General features: G+C 41.6%; 2 protein-coding genes across 7 annotated transcripts in view; both read right to left on the bottom strand.

Moving 5' to 3' along the window:
- Erich1 (glutamate-rich 1) overlaps positions 1-18,848 on the bottom strand; it is a gene marked incomplete at its 5' end in the record, with an annotated part of 52,793,804 nt that overhangs the window by 12,386,200 nt on the left and 40,388,756 nt on the right.
- The window catches only part of Unc5d (unc-5 netrin receptor D), a 546,654-nt gene that overhangs the window by 221,040 nt on the left and 306,766 nt on the right, over positions 1-18,848 (bottom strand). For all 7 annotated transcript variants that reach the window (XM_087588379.1, XM_087588380.1, XM_087588381.1 and 4 more), the window contains exon 3: positions 7,535-7,678. In XM_087588379.1, coding sequence (XP_087444505.1) covers positions 7,535-7,678 — 144 coding nt within the window. The remainder of the gene's footprint in view (positions 1-7,534; positions 7,679-18,848) is intronic.

The raw sequence follows: 18,848 nt of genomic DNA, 5'->3' as shown, positions 1-18,848 counted from the left end.
GCACTTAGTAAAGGCAATGAAGGGAAACATAGTACAGTATTAAAAGAATCCCACAAGTCTGAATCTAAAGGCCAGTATATAGAAAAAATTTCAAAAATTCTAATTGAACTAAATACTCCCTGTTGTCCGTGAATGCCAGGTCTATGTATCTGCATTCATTTGTGGTAACTTTGGTAAAAACGCCTGCTGTAAGATCAGTTGTGCTAACATTCAGGACATATAGTTGTCTTGGACAGTTATATGTGTTTCATTCTTTCGCACATTCCTACTTACTAAGAATATACTTACTTCAGAACAGTTTCACAGGGTAGGTTGGCAGTAGCCCATCCATATTTCCATATTCTATGGAAATACGCCACCTGGGTAAGCAAGTACAAAACTATCTAATGATGAACTTCTCAGAACACATCCCAGGGTTCCGTGGGGCAAGACCATAGAGAGAGAAAGAAAGAAAGAGTGGCAACAGTAAGCCATATCATTGTTAACCTGAAGACACTCAGTAAATGGCTGAAGAAACCTCTAGGCACTGTGCTGTAACCTCGGGTAAGGTCTATTATTATGTCAAAAAATTGGCTTGATATGGGCCTTAATGTTGGCTTTGTTCTCTATTAAGCCTGATGACCTAGAACCTCTGTTCACCTACAGAGTGCTGGGGTTATAGGCTATTTGTGGACTGCAGAGGTTCGAATGTAGGATCTCCTGGATGCTAGCAAAGCGCTCTACCAACAAACTGACTCCATTTACTCTTGATACCATTTCTTAATTTATAAACAACCTTACTGTCTGCTATCTTAGCTAGATATCTAACAATGATATGTTCTCAAAGGTCACTGCCAGACACGTGCACTGTTCTTCTCCATAGAGAGTACACAAGGGGCTGCTATAGCAAGCACAGACTCCACCACTGGCCATGTCTGGTTCCAAGCTCTACTCTCATCTGTTACCTTATTACCTAGACCCAGTGATCCTGCTGCTGGCTCTATAGGAAAAACAATCCTCTCCAAATCCTGTATGATATGAGGTTATCCATAGGCTTCCAAGGCCAGTTATTTCCTTAAAAAACAACTATTACATGTATGATCTGAGTTTTCAGAGTTGGCTTCACAGGTATTATGTTCCATGTCATGTACAGGGCTCAACACGTGCTTCAAAAGACTGATTTTGTGGTCCAAACTCGTACTTTTAAACACAGAATGTTGTTCATTGTACACCGGGACTCAGAAATCATGCTCCCAGCTCTGCTTCTGTAAGCCTCCATGGCACATCTGTGCAGCCCTGACACTCATTAGCACAGGGCTTGGCAAGAAAACAGCATCTGCATGGTTTCAGGTGGATACAACTGCACCCCATGGTGTACAGCCTAGCTACTAGACTGTAGCTGAATGTTAGCAAACATCCACCCCTTAGTTAGATGATTTTATATAGCTTAAAACATTATTCAGAAACCAAGCTTCTTATGTCCTTCAATGGTATCCTGTAGATTAATGCATGGTTATAGGTAATGATTGATCTTTGAAAAGAAGCTATATTATTGTCATTCTTAACTTTAGGGGACATTCTGCCATGAAAAGAGAAATTAAGGTTTCAAATGTTTGTACAATTTATACAAGGCATTGAAGACTATTTGCCATAGTGGACAGAGAGTATTGGACCAGGGCAGGGAGTGTAAATAGCTGAGGTCACATATGTAGTGCATAGGGTGACATGGTTGTAACATTTAATCTTTTCAATTCCCTTTGACCTCCGCTTACTCCAGTGTTGACAATAAGCAGTCAGATCCAGAAAAGGGAAGCCAAAAATTGATCCTTCCATGTTCTTAGTAGCTACAGACTCACAAGAAAGCCAGACAGCTGGACATCGCCATGATAGACAATGAACAGATGCCCTTTTATGAAGAGGAGTCAAGCTTTGCATGAATGGCATTGCAGTTCAAGACGATACCAACTTCAAAGGCAATACATAAGAACTGCTTGAGACTTGGAAGTCAAAAATGTGGAGGTAATAATAGTGGAACCTCGAGGTAGTTCTCAATCTAAAGAGATAAATGAATTCTCAAATTCAAAATAATTATGACTATAGATATCATGATAACAGTCCTAAAAAATTCTGTGGGAAGACAGAGATGGACACTTGGATACATGAAATTTGAGAGCTATGGATACCAGAATAGGCCCTTTGAGGTCCAAATTGGTCTAAGAGGTTGGTGAGGTCAGTGGGGTTAACAGATTGTTAAGATGGGGTCTATGTACAAGGCATCAAGTAGAATCAGTTTCCTATAGGAGCATAACGTAAGAATAAAGAGTCAGAGACAGAGCGATGGAGCCATGCATGTGCTCCAGAAAGAATAATGAACACAGGCAAAGCACAGACAGGGAAAGCAACCCACACCTCTGAGCTGACACATCTATCCCCAAGCATCTAAAGACAGTGGTTCTCAACCTTCCTAATGACCTTACGCTGTCATGACCCACCCCCCAACTGTAAAATTACTTTTGCTGCTCCTTTATAAATGTAATGTTGGTAGTGTTATGAATCGTAATGTAGATATCTGTGTTCACTGATGGTCTTGGGGAACCCATAGGAAAAGGTCAGTTGACCCCCACAAAGTCGTTGCGAGCCACAGGTTGAGAAGTGCTGTTCACTCACTCACTCAGGTAGAGCTCAGCATACCTGTAAGGCTGTCACGAGAGATAGCAGACAAAGGAGGCTATGCCTGAAAATGTTAAGGTGTACGAACATTCACTTATCCCCATACTTAATTTTCCAAGCGGGAGGCAGAGGCACCAACAGTTCCCAGGCTATGAATTACTTACTAAAGCCAGGAAGCTGAGATTCACAATAGAGACAACTGAATGTCTTTTCTTTTTCTTTTTCTTTTTTCCTTTTCTGATTTTCAAAAAGAAACCACCTCCGATAGCAAAAGAAAACAATCCTGTCCCACTACAGCACTCTGGGGCTGTGAATGAGATTTTTTTTTCTAATTTCTTGACTCATTCTTGCCACAACTGCATTTTAGAAGCATCTCAAATAAACATCATATTTACATTTGATTCAGAATGTCTCAAATCATGTTCTTCTTTTTTTTAAATCAACAAGATAGTGGTTTCCTACTTGTATTCTTCTAAGTGACCAACTTGCTAGAATAGACTCAATTATAAGACAGAAATACTTCCTATAGCTCTTAGTCCAAAATTAGGTAGAGTAGCCAAGTGTCGAGAAGGGTTTCCTTGACCAAGGGATTAATGCTACAGGAACGACACCTCATAAGTAGATGAAGGAAAAACAGAGAATAAAGGAGAACTCTAAGCCGCCAAATGTTCACCCATGAAAATCAACAACTACGAATAATTGAGTATTCCTGGTTTTGACAGTGGTCCAGCAGCAGATGCCACAGCATGTTGTCTCTTCCAGCCCAAGTGAACCAGACGGATGAGGGAGGGCCTGTGGGAGTTGTTCCCTGGAGACAGGCTTCTGCCAGCTTGGTGGGGGTCAATAAGGGCTGCCTTTATTTATCTATTTTTACCTTTCTAAACTCACTTTGGTAACTAGGTCTCAGCTATTTCCAGCCCCCAGTAGTTGGTGGCCAGCCAACTCCTCCCTGTTTATACCATAGTGTGATTATGGGAAATCTTACTTAAGATGGGTGACAGGCACACTGGTTTCCCATACAAAGTGTGCACACAGTAGAACTTGACCACGAGGAGGTTCACAAGTGACTTATAAATGAAAGAAAGAGGAAAACAACTGCCGCTTTCCTCAAGAAAACACTCAAATGCACATAAAGGTTTCCATTTTGACTCTTGAGTTTCTATTTAACAGAGGGCAACTCACAGGGCTTCGCAATAAGAATACGCAAGGGAATACAATGGGTAGACAGATGGAGCTCTGTTCCACATCGGTAATGGCTAGATGACCTTCCCCTTCAGTCACGTTCTCTACCTTTCGGCAACAAGTTGAATAAAACAGGCATATGAAATTCTAAATGGGGTAAATAACAATGCCTCAAATAATACTACATAAATTCTCAGGACTTGTTACTGGAAATACAGGGCATACATCAACTAGCAGCCCTCAGATTCAGGAAGTTCAGTAGAAGTTCTCAATTAGAGACCTTATACTAGGCTTCCTGAATTATTGGAATTGGATTTTCAGCAGTATATGAGGACCATGTTTGTTGTTGATTGGCATGACAGTGCACGTTAAAGTTTTGGAAATATTGTTCCTAGGCTTGATATCCCAAAGACATCTGCTCACAGACTCGCAAAGTTCGTAACAATGTTATACAATTAATATCATAAATAACAAACTGAATAATAAATAAATAAATTTATAATATTTGTCATATTTCCATAGTCTAATCCAGAACACCATAGAAGAATGTGCTCGGTACGTCTAACTTTTACCTCCAGTAGGGTCCCCTTTGAGGAACGGATGAATCGTAAAAATTAAGAGGAGAAATTTCTCAGTGTTGCTTCCTTTTAAAAATCAATTTGTAAGCAGCAGCATCTAGGGAGCCTCCTGTGTTTTCATAGAGATTAGTAACCATGATCATATCAAGATGCTCCTGTCAATATGTCCCCCAGCTCAACGTCCCAGTTGCCTTGGCGCTTCTGCACAATGCAATTTAAAAAAAATGTAAACCCTTAATGGCTCATTGGCTCAATGCAGGAAGCATAAGGAGCTCAGATGCTGAAACAGAACAGTTCACTAAGTCCTGCGAAGATGATAGTAAGTTGTAAAGCCCCTTCGGATGATGCTCCTCGCATTCACAAAAGTCGTTTATCTATCAATGATTATTTAGTACATTAAGATGCCTCTATTCCTTAAGAAACAATCGTAAGAAGAAGAAACATTGTAACAATTATATCTAATTCGCCTACTCATTTATTGAGAAGGAAGACTAGCCCCGTGTGCAGTGTGCTATCTGTTAGGAAGTACTTACACGCAAAAGTCAGAACTCTTCTCTCTCAGGCTAATAAAAAAGGAAAATTATTTTTAAAGTGTTTTTCCTGCAAGCGAATAAAACATCCAAGTAAGATCCTGAAGGCACCCCCATATACGCTTTTGATGCCATTACACTAGTTAAATTTCAATTTACATTTTAATGCACATTGGTCCCCAAGTCAAATGCAATATTTAATGACAAATCATGTCTTGGCTTGCATAAATAATTTTAAATAAATTAAAGAGCCTCTAACTTGCTACATGGGAAGAAATTAAAAATATGTTGGAAACACTATTAGAGAACACATTAAGTGAGTTGTATAATAGGGGCTATAATGATATTCTAACATTTTGCTTGAAAAATATTTTCATATACAAATGAGCTTATCATATGAAAAGGACAAATTTCTTTAAATCTTTAGAGACAGTCACAGGATTATTATCAGAAAAGGATCTCAGATTTGTAGGAAGGTCAAATGAGTAAAAGAAAAGTGACATGTTGAAAAATTCCTTTTCCATTATTAATATTCTCTATCCTCTGATTTTATCATGCTTAGAGGAGCAGCACAATAAGGGCTAACCTAGAACACTCATTCAATTAACACCACTGAAGCCCAGTCCAGGAAACAGTGCTGCGGAGGACCAGGTCTGCCACAGGGCATCGGATCATGGCTGGAGAGTATTCTCTGGTCATGTTAGTTTAAATAATTCGTACTCGGGAATGTAAGCAATGCTCAGAACAGCTCCACGAAATAGGTACGGATTCCCATTTGGAGGCATTAAGACTGAGAAGAATGAGCGATGCTGTCTACCTGTACAACAGGAAGATGAAGCAGAACAGAAAGGGAAAGAGTGCAGTAGTGCGGAGTCTAGGCTCTTCTCTCCCGTCCCAGGACACACGCAGGATGGCAGACTGCATTCACGAAGGGGAAAGCCAAAGCTGACAAGTGTAGCCACTAGGCTGTCGGAAGGACAAAGTGTGATGTGTACAGTCAAGGTGATGGGAAATGAGAACCGGTGGGTTTGAACCCATCTTTGATGGACTTTGTAAACAAAACCATGACGGGCTAACAGGCACGTGGCAATCAGGAATCAAGTGAGTAAGAAGGGAGGGAGGGCACAACACAGATGGAAACAGGCCAGGGAAACTGTATTGATGATAGTTCAAAGAAAAAGCGACATCAACCTTGGGGAGGGAAGCCTGATGAAGGAAAAAGAAAATGGAGCTCAGAAGACAGAAATCAAGTGAGCCAGTGTCAAACTGTCTCAAGCTGTTTCCTCCTCTTTGCTTGAATTGAGCACTACAGATATATATATATATATATACCTTGCCTTGACTAGGATTCTGGATGGTACGAAGTAAGTCCACATGGGGCACACAGAACTGAACATCTTATGGGACACATGAATGCAAACATACTCCTTCTCTTGGTTGACCTGCTACAATAAGTCATCAGATATTGGCTGGCTAATTTTAATTAGCTAAATAACTATTAGAAAAAATATTTCCCAAGGCTCTCACACTGAGTACGGCTTATGAGGTGACCTCTTTTTCCTGGTCTAGGAGGACCCACATGGCATCCAGGAGAGGCCTCCCACATCGCCAGTATTATGAAGGTGAAATGCGTATTTTAAGAGGGAGATTTCATTTCTGAGGAAACATAAATGTCTTTGCAAATAGCAATTCACTCCTATTCCTAATCCCTAAGCCATCAACATCTGCTATGGAGAATTCCTTCAGTCCTCGAATAAATCCCTCTTGTCCCATATTCTTTATGACACTCTCAAAAGGCAGGATTTGAATAAAACAACAATAACCGTCGCTCCTGCCCCTCCCATCTTCCTTCTACAGAGTTTTTTTTTCTTATAACAATTCTAGGCATAAAAAGGAGTTAGAGGATCTACAGAGGTGGGGTAATGGCAATGGGTAGGACGGGGGGGGAAGTTTATATATCATATTCAGATTATAAAGACATAGATGCTGAAATCTTGGGCTCCTTAGAGAAGCAATTTTTCTTTCCTTTTTTTCTCACGATTTTTCAACTATGTGCTTTTTTTTGTTGTTTAAAGTTATACTTGGGTCAAACAAAAACAGTTTTGAAAACCATTTCCATGTTTTAAGGTGAGTAGAGAAGAGACTTAACAACAGGCTATAAAAACCCTTTAATGTTTTTAATGCCTTATTTTTGCAGATTGGCGAGAAAGCAGAATAAACAGCCATTGCTCAGCTCTCCCCATGTATGCACCCTGAGCGTCATCCTTGATGGGGAGAAGCAGAGTGCATTTGTGTGGGCTTCCTATTCTCTGGAAGATATTTTCCTGGCAGTGTGAAGGCATTTGAGTTCTAAAAATTCGGGCAGAATCTCTTAGGCAAACTGAGTTGCTGATTATATCCTCTGGATCAAGCATTTTGAAGGAGCGTTTTAAGAAGTAAATTCATTGGAGGTGCAAAGGTCTATCTTGCCTCACTTTTAGCTACATTCTGCAGAAGACCAGGACACCTCCACTGACCTCTTCAACTGCATTTAACCCATGTCCGTACTCCTAAGATCCAAGGTCACCCGCAAAGGTCATCCCCAGAGGTACTTACAGGCTATGCGCACGGAAGCTTTCCTACTCTTGGAAGTTCCAAGGTGGCTCCACGCAACACACTGGCACCAGTAGTCCTCGGGCCCATGGAAGTCCTCCACCTGCTGCCTGGTGACATTGATAAACACCTCCCGGACCTTCAAGCCTGATGGGCAGACAGAGAACATTAGGTGAGGCCACTGTATTTCTCTATCTGAGAGGTAAGGCTAGCCAAACCTTTTCTTTTTAATTAAACAATTCTGTTTTTAATCAAGGCAAGGTTTTAATTACTGTGACAGTAATATATTACTGCTAATTAAATTCCACTAGCTGAGTAGGCTGTAAAGTGCACACACAAAGTATTATCAACTGACGCAGTGCCATGGAATAGAATAGCATTCCTATTATACTGACCTGGCGCTCTCAGGGCTCTCAGGCTGAGTATAAAATGCACTGTGAGGAATATGTACTAAGGTAATGTCTAGAACCTGATCATCTCCACATAATAAGCTCTGGGACAGAGTTTCAAGTTGTTCTTAGAGTGGCTACGGGGTTTTGTAGCCAAGGAAACGTTACTGTAATAGTATGGCTTGAAAGAAAAGTGTGTGTGTGTGTGTGTGTGTGTGTGTGTGTGTGTGTGAGAGAGAGAGAGAGAGAGAGAGAGAGAGAGAGAGAGAGAGAGAGAGAGAGATAGAGAGAGAGGGGGGGGCGGGGAATAAACAGACCAGGAATTCAAGAAATGGCCCAAACGGTGGTATCAAAGGTTGAGAACAAAGCCTGTGGGATACAAAACGAATGGACAGGAGAAACAAGAAACAGACATGTTGACCTATAATCTAATAACCAAGTCAGAGGACCAAGGAAAACTCTCAGAGTAGTGGTGGGAGTGGTTTGGGCAAGGGCTGTAGGAACAGCAGAAAAGAAACCTCTATGCTTGGATAAAGCCGAAGATTTTGAAGCTTTCAGTGAGATCTTTCTGAATTTGCATTTTCCTTCTAATCATTAGGAATATGCTTGGTAACTGTAACTGCAGATCTCAGGCTCCTTCCTTCTTCTGACCAAGGACACTGGGGTCCTTCGAGAAGGTTGGCTAACCTTCACGGAGTGTCAGGGATGAAGGAGGACATTCCTCCTAGAGTTGCTTAATGACAATAAGGTCCCAGTCCCTAGAGCTCTCATGCCACTCTGTCCCACAGACACTGGCTGACACTGGCCTTCTCCTTAGGAATGCGTAGTCAAAGCCTGAGTACGGAAGCCCAGCACCACAGTGAGCCTAGAGTTCTTTCCTCACTGCGTGTGCACATCGCCCAAAGATGGAATACGTTCTTCTATCCCCATAATGTAGACAAAAAACACCCCGTGACTTAGAGACGAGAGTCACCCGGTTACACCATGGTTTATTGATGGAACATCTGGTGGCTGTCCCCTGCTTCTGTCTTATAAACTAATACTGAGGCTTTTCACAACGAAATGCCTATTCCTGTGCTTACTTTGTTCTTGATTATGGAAATAAGACTAGTATGAAAAAGAAGTGAGGAAAAATTAAATGGCTGATTTGGATATTTTTCACCCTCAAGTTCAAAAAGAATTTGGACAAATTTGCCTCATATTACCATACCCTGTTTTCTCCTGATTGCTTGTTGCCTTTTGAAGCCTGCTCTCTGCTGAAGGAAATCACAGTGGGGGATGTTTCTGGGGGAAGAGGGGAGGTGATGAGGAGCTGGGCGGGAGTATTATAAACCGGTCAGGATGTATTGTATGAGAGAAGAATGTGCTTACAGATTGTATTTGAGAAGAAACAAGCAAACAAACAAACAAAGACACCAACAAACAAAACAAAACAAAAACTAAAAGTAATTAGCAGCAAAGAAGGAGTTGGGGGTGGGGTCATTCCAATTCAAGTGAGACAAAGATTCTGCACAGAAGTAGAATAGAAGTTGGCCTCTGCTAGTGGCTGGGCCTAAATGGTATCTAAGAACAGAAGTGAACTAATCCCCTGGAGAACATCCAGGCCACCCAATCACTAATGTATTATTCATAATATGTGACAAGAGGCCGTTGTAGGCACAAAAAAACATCATGCACAATACGAGGTAAGCTTCCTAAGTTTGAAGGAGGTCCCACACAACACTCCTCTAGGTGTCTGTTAACAGTCCACATTTCTTCTGGTGGAAAGCTCCAATCTGTGGATTTCGCCAGAGCAAAGAAGCATGGACTTTTAGAGGTGATGGCATTGCTGCGTTTCTACCATCATTGCACACAACTAAAGGGCTCAAGTGACATTTGCCTGGTACTGAACAAGCTCCAGGTCCCATCCTGGCAATGATAAACGGTAAGCACAATGATAAACGGTTAAGTATAGCAGGGCCAGGGCACTGGAAATGGAGGAGTCTGTTAGCAAAGGGAAAAAAAGAGAAAAGTACAGGGAAAATGAAGTCCCTAAAACAAACCCATTTCTTTCTTTCTTTCTTTTTTTTTTTTATTCTTTAACTTGAGTATTTCTTATATACATTTCGAGTGTTATTCCCTTTCCCGGTATCCGGGCAAACATCCCCCTCCCCCCTCCCCTTCCTATGGGTGTTCCCCTCCCAACCCTCCCCCCATTGCCACCCTCCCCCCCACAGTCTAGTTAACTAGGGGTTCAGTCTTAGCAGGACCCAGGGCTTCCCCTTCCACTGGTGCTCTTACTAGGATATTCATTGCTACCTATGAGGTCAGAGTCCAGGGTCAGTCCATGTATAGTCTTTAGGTAGAGGCTTAGTCCCTGGAAGCTCTGGTTGCTTGGCATTGTTGTACATATGGGGTCTCGAGCCCCTTCAAGCTCTTCCAGTTCTTTCTCTGATTCCTTCAACGGGGGTCCTATTCTCAGTTCAGTGGTTTGCTGCTAGCATTCGCCTCTGTATTTGCTGTATTCTGGCTGTGTCTCTCAGGAGCAATCTACATCCGGCTCCTGTCAGTCTGCACTTCTTTGCTTCATCCATCTTGTCTAATTGGGTGGCTGTATATGTATGGGCCACATGTGGGGCAGGCTCTGAGTGGGTGTTCCTTCTGCCTCTGTTTTAATCTTTGCCTCTCCCTTCCCTGCCAAGGGTATTCTTTTTCCTCACTTAAAGAAGGAGTGAAGCATTCACATTTTGATCATCCGTCTTGAGTTTCATTTGTTCTAGGCATCTAGGGTAATTCAAGCATTTGGGCTAATAGCCACTTATCAATGAGTGCATACCATGTATGTCTTTCTGTGATTGGGTTAGTTCACTCAGGATGATATTTTCCAGTTCCAACCATTTGCCTACGAATTTCATAAACTCATTGTTTTTGATAGCTGAGTAATATTCCATTGTGTAGATGTACCACATTTTCTGTATCCATTCCTCTGTTGAAGGGCATCTGGGTTCTTTCCAGTTTCTGGCTATTATAAATAAGGCTGCGATGAACATAGTGGAGCACGTGTCTCTTTTATCTGTTGAGGCATCTTTTGGGTATATGCCCAAGAGAGGTATAGCTGGATCCTCAGGCAGTTCAATGTCCAATTTTCTGAGGAACCTCCAGACTGATTTCCAGAATGGTTTTACCAGTCTGCAATCCCACCAACAATGGAGGAGTGTTCCTCTTTCTCCACATCCTCGCCAGCATCTGCTGTCACCTGAGTTTTTGATCTTATCCATTCTCACTGGTGTGAGGTGAAATCTCAGGGTTGTTTTGATTTGCATTTCCCTCATGACTAAAGATGTTGAACATTTCTTTAGGTGTTTCTCAGCCATTCGGCATTCCTCAGCTGTGAATTCTTTGTTTAGCTCTGAACCCCATTTTTTAATAGGGTTATTTGTTTCCCTGCAGTCTAACTTCTTGAGTTCTTTGTATATTTTGGATATAAGGCCTCTATCTGTTGTAGGATTGGTAAAGATCTTTTCCCAATCTGTTGGTTGCCGTTTTGTCCTAACCACAGTGTCCTTTGCCTTACAGAAGCTTTGCAGTTTTATGAGATCCCATTCGTTGATTCTTGATCTTAGAGCGTAAGCCATTGGTGTTTTGTTCAGGAAATTTTTTCCAGTGCCCATGTGTTCCAGATGCTTCCCTAGTTTTTCTTCTATTAGTTTGAGTGTGTCTGGAACAAACCCATTTCTTGAGAAAGTGTCTAGGAGTGGGGCCCACATACTGTTAAGGGAAGTTGAAGAGTTAAAGACCAGGAATGAGCTGTGCAGGGGAGAGCCTGTTGACATCTGACATCATGCTCTTCAACTTAAGACAAATGGATAATCTGTTTTGAAGAGTTAAGGAGAGAAGAAAGGATCAAACCAATACTGCAGGTGAGAAGGGCAGCCTGGGACTGGACACTTACTGTGTCAGAAAGCACCGGACCTTTGTAAAGCAGGCCCTCAACTCTATGCCCTGCTGGTGGGAGTGTAAATTAGTCAGGCTGCTATGAAAATCAGTATGTGGGTTTTCGGGAAAACATCACTAATATATGATCCAGCTATACCACTCTTGGGCATACACCCGGGGGAATTAAATGGAGACAGCTGTACATCCCTACTAGCTGTGGCACTGTTCACAGTAGCTGTCCTGAAATTAGCCCATGGAACCGCCACCAGATGAGTGGATGAAGTCCATGTGCTATTTATTCACAGTGGATTGTTACCCAGCCATTAAGGAAAAAAAAATATGTTACTTATTTATGAGATAAGGGATGGAACTGGAGATCCTCATATTAAACGAGCTGCCGAAGAAAACAAAAACAAATTGCAAAGTAGAAGGGGACTCCGTGGTGTCAGGAGACTAAATAGAGGATGGGGGCTGACAGTGCACGGGTGGGTGGGTGTGGACAAATTGCACCAACATTGACATGGAACCCCATTATTTTGTGCATATATATATCATATATATATCATTTGAAAAAGACCTATTATTTGCTTTAGGTATATGAGTATGCTGTCACTGACACCATAGAAGAGGATACTAGATCCTATTACAGATGGTTATGACTCAACATGTTCTTGCTAGGACTTGAACTCAGGACCTTTGGAAGAGTAGCCTGTGCTCTGAACTGCTGAGCCATCTCTTCAGCTCCAATATCTAACATTTTTAGATACGATAAACTTGAAAGGTAAAAACGTAGTTGAGCCACTCTTCTGTTCTCATTCCAGCCAACTTGTGAATCGATCTAATCCACCTCAGAATATCTCAGAGGGGCCACATATTCAAGTCAGAAAACAGGGAGTATACGCATCCGAACAACCAATTTGCATAACCCCCTTACCCCAAGGACACACAGAATTCATTTTAGTCAAGTGTGGTTAGACTTGCAGATGTACAAATGACTGGCATGAAGGATGAAATTTACAAAGCTAGCAAAAAGCTGGCCCAGCCTGCCACATTCAGCCACACAGGGAGCAGAAAGCACCAGGGCAAACAGAAGGCAGGAGGGGGAAAGAAACTGAATAAGAGATTTCCTGCTTTGTTCCCATGAAAGGGAATCAAAACGGAAGGATGGTAAAGCCCAGAATGGCTAATTTGAGTAATGTCACAAAATGACTACCTATTTGGTCCTGGGGTTAGGACAGGGAATGGTTGCTTGGAGTATAGGAGCTGTACCAAGGATGTGCACAGAGCCTGGACTAGTTTGTATGTGCTGCCCTGATCTTCCGAGTACTCCCCACAGGATCAACAGGCCCTAAACCTGCTTGACCAAATCTATACAGAGACATTTACAGGGCACTTTGGCAAGAGCAAAGAGAAAAGAAGTCCCTATCTCAAGGAGAGCGGAACTTACATTGCTCTATTTTTGGTTATTCTTTATGACATCCCATCTAGGATAGAGGGGGAAAGCCTTAAGTCATGAATCCAACATGAGGATGGCTCAGCTAGCATTCCATTTCATATGTTCTTTAAGGGGTCACAAAGCACAGCCCATACAAATGAACTGCTTCCTGAGCACGGTATATTCTTCTAATCGGCATTATCAAGGTAGCAGATCACAAATGACATTTCAACACACACACACACACACACACACACACACACACACGTATTAATTACTTGATGACACCTCCTTCAAACATGAGGGCTCCAGTTGGTCTGACCGTCGTGTCTAAGAACACCTTAATGTCTTTATATCTGTTGTGTTTTACCCAGCATAACAAAACAATGCTGCTTTGATAAGGTGTCTTTCTCAAAAAGTAGGACATCCTTTATCAAATCTCCAGTTCTTTTGTGATTACACACACACATACACACACACACACACACACACACACACACACACACACTTACCTCTGCATATACAGGTAGTAGGTAGGCACGTATGAGAATCTACATCCACATCTGGGAAACATCTAAGCAGAAGCTCTCTCTACTAAGGTAACTTCTCCTATCATCTCCACTAAAGTCCACCCATCTGTGTTGCAAGCAGATATAGCTAAGTACTTTTCTGTCTCCAGAGACTGCAGCTAACTTGATTGTGGGAAATGCTACGGTGGTGGAAAAGTTCCAGACTAACAACACATAGCATCTTGTTAAGAAGGAAGCATGGCACCCAATAACTTGCATGACTCTAATAAGCATGGAGAAGCCCAACCCTTTCACTTGCCATGCAAATTATGCCCATCGGCCTTTGCTCTGGGAGTAGGGTCTCACAGAATATAAAACTAGAACTATAGTACTGATATGCTAATAAGCTTTCTGGGCTCTGGGATGGTTTAGTTGTGGATAGACTAACATTGGCAGCAGATGAATAATCGCTCTGCATGTTCTAAACATAACAGAACAGCTCAGAACTTCATCATTTGTCAGCTTTATTTGTTTAAATGAGAAAAATGCTGACAGCAGTTAGTGCTGTAATCCCCTTATTTATCAGATAGAAAACACGAGTTACTTTTAGCAGGTTTAATCCTTCAGGGAGAGGAAAAGTTAGAGCGCTTCCCAACTAATTGAAGGTAGATGTTTCACAATTCAAGGCAGAGAACAAGTGTACAAGTGAAGTGGGCGGGGGGGGGAGGGAGATGGCGAAAGAGAAGAGAATTAACATGATTTATATCTGGCAAATTTTCAATAAAAGGACTACACGGTCTTAGGGTAAGATCCTAACTTGGTGTGTAGAGCATAAAGGATCCCAGAGTAGTATTTAACATTCAGAGCCATGCCAACGACAGCCTGGTGCCTACTAACAGCTGTCCTCCTGCCTTTTATCTACAGCTCATTATCACACCAGCTCAAAGCTCAGCGCTAGCATTCTGCCTGGTTATGGTTGCAGCCAGTTCTTGGATGCACCTGGCGATGGGCACTCGGGGAGGGATGCGACACAGTTCCCACGTGCTCACCACCCCGGACAGCTTCCCTTCTCTCAGTTGGAGTTCTCTAGGGTAGGATGCTCAGTTTATTACACAGAATAAGCAAATCCCAGAAGAACGCTAGGATCCTTCTCTGTCTTTAAACAAGCTTTGCTTTTTTTCCAAACCATATGAAAGTGGCGATTGCCTAGAGAGCTTGGTTGGAGGGGCGTTGCTTTCTTATGGGAAACTTCGGACCTGTTTTCTTGTTCTGCCCTTTTTCTAGCCACATTCCACATATTCTATGCTTTATTTTCCAGTTGGTGTTGAGAGGTTTCAGAGTTATATGGGCATTAACCACGTAAGTCATTATTCAGCTTTCTGTAGAAAAAAGTCCCGAAGGACCATAGCAATACGATTTCGATTTCATGAGTTACAGTGCCTTGCTCAGCTCTTAGAGGGAAGGGAGGAACCCGGGTGTTCACTAGTGGCATTAATCTCTGACTTCCATGAGCTTTTGCCACTGACCCTCAAAGCCATGAGAGGACTCAGCCCTTCGGATGGCTAGCTGTTGCCCTGAGGTGGCCTCACCTTCTCCCTCCACAGGCTCAGTAGTTAGTAAATTGCCCATTCTCCCGGAAGAACTGCTTTCATCGCTTAAGTAAGCCAATGCTTTCTATTTATTTCTTGTGGTTCCCAGGTTAGACTCTAAAGTTGTGCATGAGTAATAGAAAACTTTCCCCGTATTTTGAATAATCACTTATTAGCACCGTTCAGTTGTTGTAATGGTGCAATGCCCTTGTGCTATTATAATGCTATTATAATGTTTCAAAGCCTTTTAAAATTGTTAAGCGAAGTGCAAGGCCCTGGGTTCGGTCCCCAGCTCCGAAAAAAAAGAACCAAAAAAAAAAATTGTTAAGCACCATAATATAAGAAACTAATCAAAGACATTATAGAGTTGGTGGCAGATATTGATCTGAAAAACAAATGTATGGAGGTCCTCATCTATTGTCTACTTTTGTGACAAGTGCCAAGAGCGTCGTCACAACAACCTATAAGGATTAATGTCATCACTGTGTGAAAGGAGACCATACCTTAAGCTGCCCTACCCATTCAGTGACATCTTCTATGACAACGGAACTACAGAATATTATAAGACCACACAAAATGGACTTATCACCCCCTTAGAGAAAAAAAAATGGCTTCTTGATGGTCTGGGTACCATTCTCCCTTTGTCTTGAAGGCGTCAAGGACACTCACTGTGAAGCTTAATTTCTATGGCAGGACATCACTGCGCACATGGATCACCTGTGTTTCTGAAACTACGGTTCTCTGGAAAAGCTGTCATGAAAATCTAATCATTGCATATTGTGGGTGAACTTAGCTGTCTCCAGACCAGCATGCTACTGAAAGTAGTAAATTAAATATAGATAATTAAAAGGATGGACCATGTTTCATTTTACTGGCAGATGACTAATTAGGGTAAATGTCTTTTGCCTCCTTATCCTAGCAACGAGATTAAAATATATTCTGACAAAAAAGAAGAAAAAGAAATCCTCATCCTTTGAATGTGTGTGTGTGCACTACGTGTAATGAACGTTCTTTGGTTTCCCCAGGATAATAAGCACTTCACGAATTCTGCAGAAGTACCACAAGTTCAGACTTAAGTACAGAAGTGAAGAATATACCCAAGCGCTCCAGTTTCTTCCGCACTGGAGATTAGAATTAATCAGCTCAGAGGTGTCTGGCAGAGGCAAGCAAATTAACTTGAGAATGTTGTCTGATAATAGCAAGAAGAAGAAACTTCAGAGACAGAAATGGATGCAGTGAGGTCACTCAGAGGATACCATTTCATATATGACTTACTTTTAAGCCACATTTCACTGGGGCAAACAGGATCATGGTTCCCAATGCTATGCCCTAGTCAATGATTTTCTTTTCCCACGGCCATGGAAGCCACTTCTTTGCAGCCTAAGTTCATGATGTATGTTATTTGACATGTGTTATTTGACATGCGTTAAATGGATATGACATAAATGAATCATATCCAAGTAATAAAATATTATTCAGTAAAGTAAAATAATTCATGGATGTCTCTTTAATCTTTTCGGAGTCATCAAAATGTGATGGTAAATTTTTGAATCATCAGACACTTGCTAAGTTTTAAAATAAAAAGCTTTAGAATATCAAACTTATATCATTTGAAGGATAACCTTGACAGAGTATTTGCTGTGTATCAAGGGCTGGGCTGAATAAAGCATATGTATTAAGTTCTATAGCTGTCAAGGCAATGGTGGTAGATACATTTATTACTCCATTTTATACCAGGAGAGACCTGAAAGGAAGCAATGAGGCACACCATCTAGTGGAAGTGTTTGTTAATGGAGAGCTACACCCCAAACACATGTAAGGATCTTCGAACATCCATACCCACCGTTTTGACCATGAGCAAATTGTTACTGTTGTTGTTTCGCTTCGTCTGAGATCTTTTATAATTCAAACTTCAAATTAAAAGTCATACAACTTCATGTTACATTAACAGAACAGGTTGAAAAATTAACCAAAAATAATTGCTCAAGAATTTAGGATCCGTGGGAAGGTAGGGACAGGAGGATTACAAGGTCCATGCCATCATGGACTACAGAGTGAGCTCCATGCCAGCCTCGGCTACGTAGTGAGACCCTGACCTAAGAAGTGTTTGGTCAGTGCCAGGGAGTAAGGACCTGCTTCTAGCGCTGTTAAAGTTAGACTGAAGGAAAATGGTGTCCAAACTTTTTGTTCTTGTTGTGTTGTTGTAGGATACCTTAAACAAGACACTAGAGACATGTATTTAAGAGTCTGCTACATGTTATGAAGGGAATTCATAATGACTGTCTACCAAACCTTTTAAGATCGTGTCAGTGTTCTCTCAGAACAGGCAATGAACAGGATGGAGTACAGAACTGTGAGGAAGGGCGTTTCTATAAATGTGAGCTCCAAATGCGTACGGACATTGGCAGAAGACTGCGGGGATTGATCACTTCTGTGCTCTGTGGGCTAAAATGTATGTTTCCCTAAGGTGCTTTGGTGATCTGTGAATCATCGAAGACGCTTACACATTGATGGGTTTCCTGGAAGATACTATATTCAAATCCTCATCACCACTGCAGTGAAGTTCTGAGACACGAACTCAAAGATTTAAGACACTTTTATTTCTACTCTTCTGCCTTTTCTCAATACAATCCATTAACCTTTTATCCCAAGAGAAAGGCCCCAGCTGTGTAAAAAGGAATAACGTAGAGTGGAAGGCGTGAAATGATATTCTTTAAAGAGGAAAAAAAACACTTGCCAAGTTTAGACTTTTTCCAGATATACCGGAATACACAGCATTTCACCAGTTCAAGTTGGATAAACAACAGATCATTATTTAAAACAAAAAAAAGCAGAATCTAGGTTATTACTAAACTGAAATCGTTTAGCTTATTGGTAACAGAAGTTTCCCACAGGAACATCACCTTGATTTTGTAGTTGTGTGGTGCTTAATGTCTTTGGTGTGTGTGGTGTTGTAAGGCCTGTGTGCCCCACTTTAATTACTGGATTATTAAATGTATCCCCCATTTCACAGGGGTGTGATTTCTGGGTTGGGATTACTCCACCATTCAAAGCTTCCAGATGTTAACGGAAACAAAATACGGAAGAAGAGACCCATGTTTCCAACCGAAATGAGGCAGAACAAATGAGAGGATTCCTTGGCTCACGCAGAGAACCGAGAGTGTACATTACTAAGAGGTATAGTCACGTCTGTGAAAACACCGTAACTCATGTCAAATAAATTGTACTTTTTCACAGGAAAGAACTCTAGCTCAGGGTTTTCCAAGCTAAATTGCACGAAAACACACAATCCTTTTTCTTCTTATTTGAACGGTTAGATGACGGGTCCAAATTACCAGAAAGACCAAAGGCAGTTTGCAGCTTTTAACTACTGAAAGGACTTATTGCTTCTGATTCAGAAACACGAAAAGATTCCATGCCTCCTTTCAGCACTATCAGGTCCTATGTGTCCCCATCATACCCTTGAAGAAATAAAGCCTA

The sequence above is a fragment of the Rattus norvegicus genome, chromosome 16 (assembly GCF_021556685.1).
Source record: "Rattus norvegicus strain SHRSP/BbbUtx chromosome 16, alternate assembly SHRSP_T2T, whole genome shotgun sequence".
NCBI classification, from domain to species: domain Eukaryota; kingdom Metazoa; phylum Chordata; class Mammalia; order Rodentia; family Muridae; genus Rattus; species Rattus norvegicus.
This window is presented reverse-complemented; position numbering and strand designations above follow the sequence as displayed.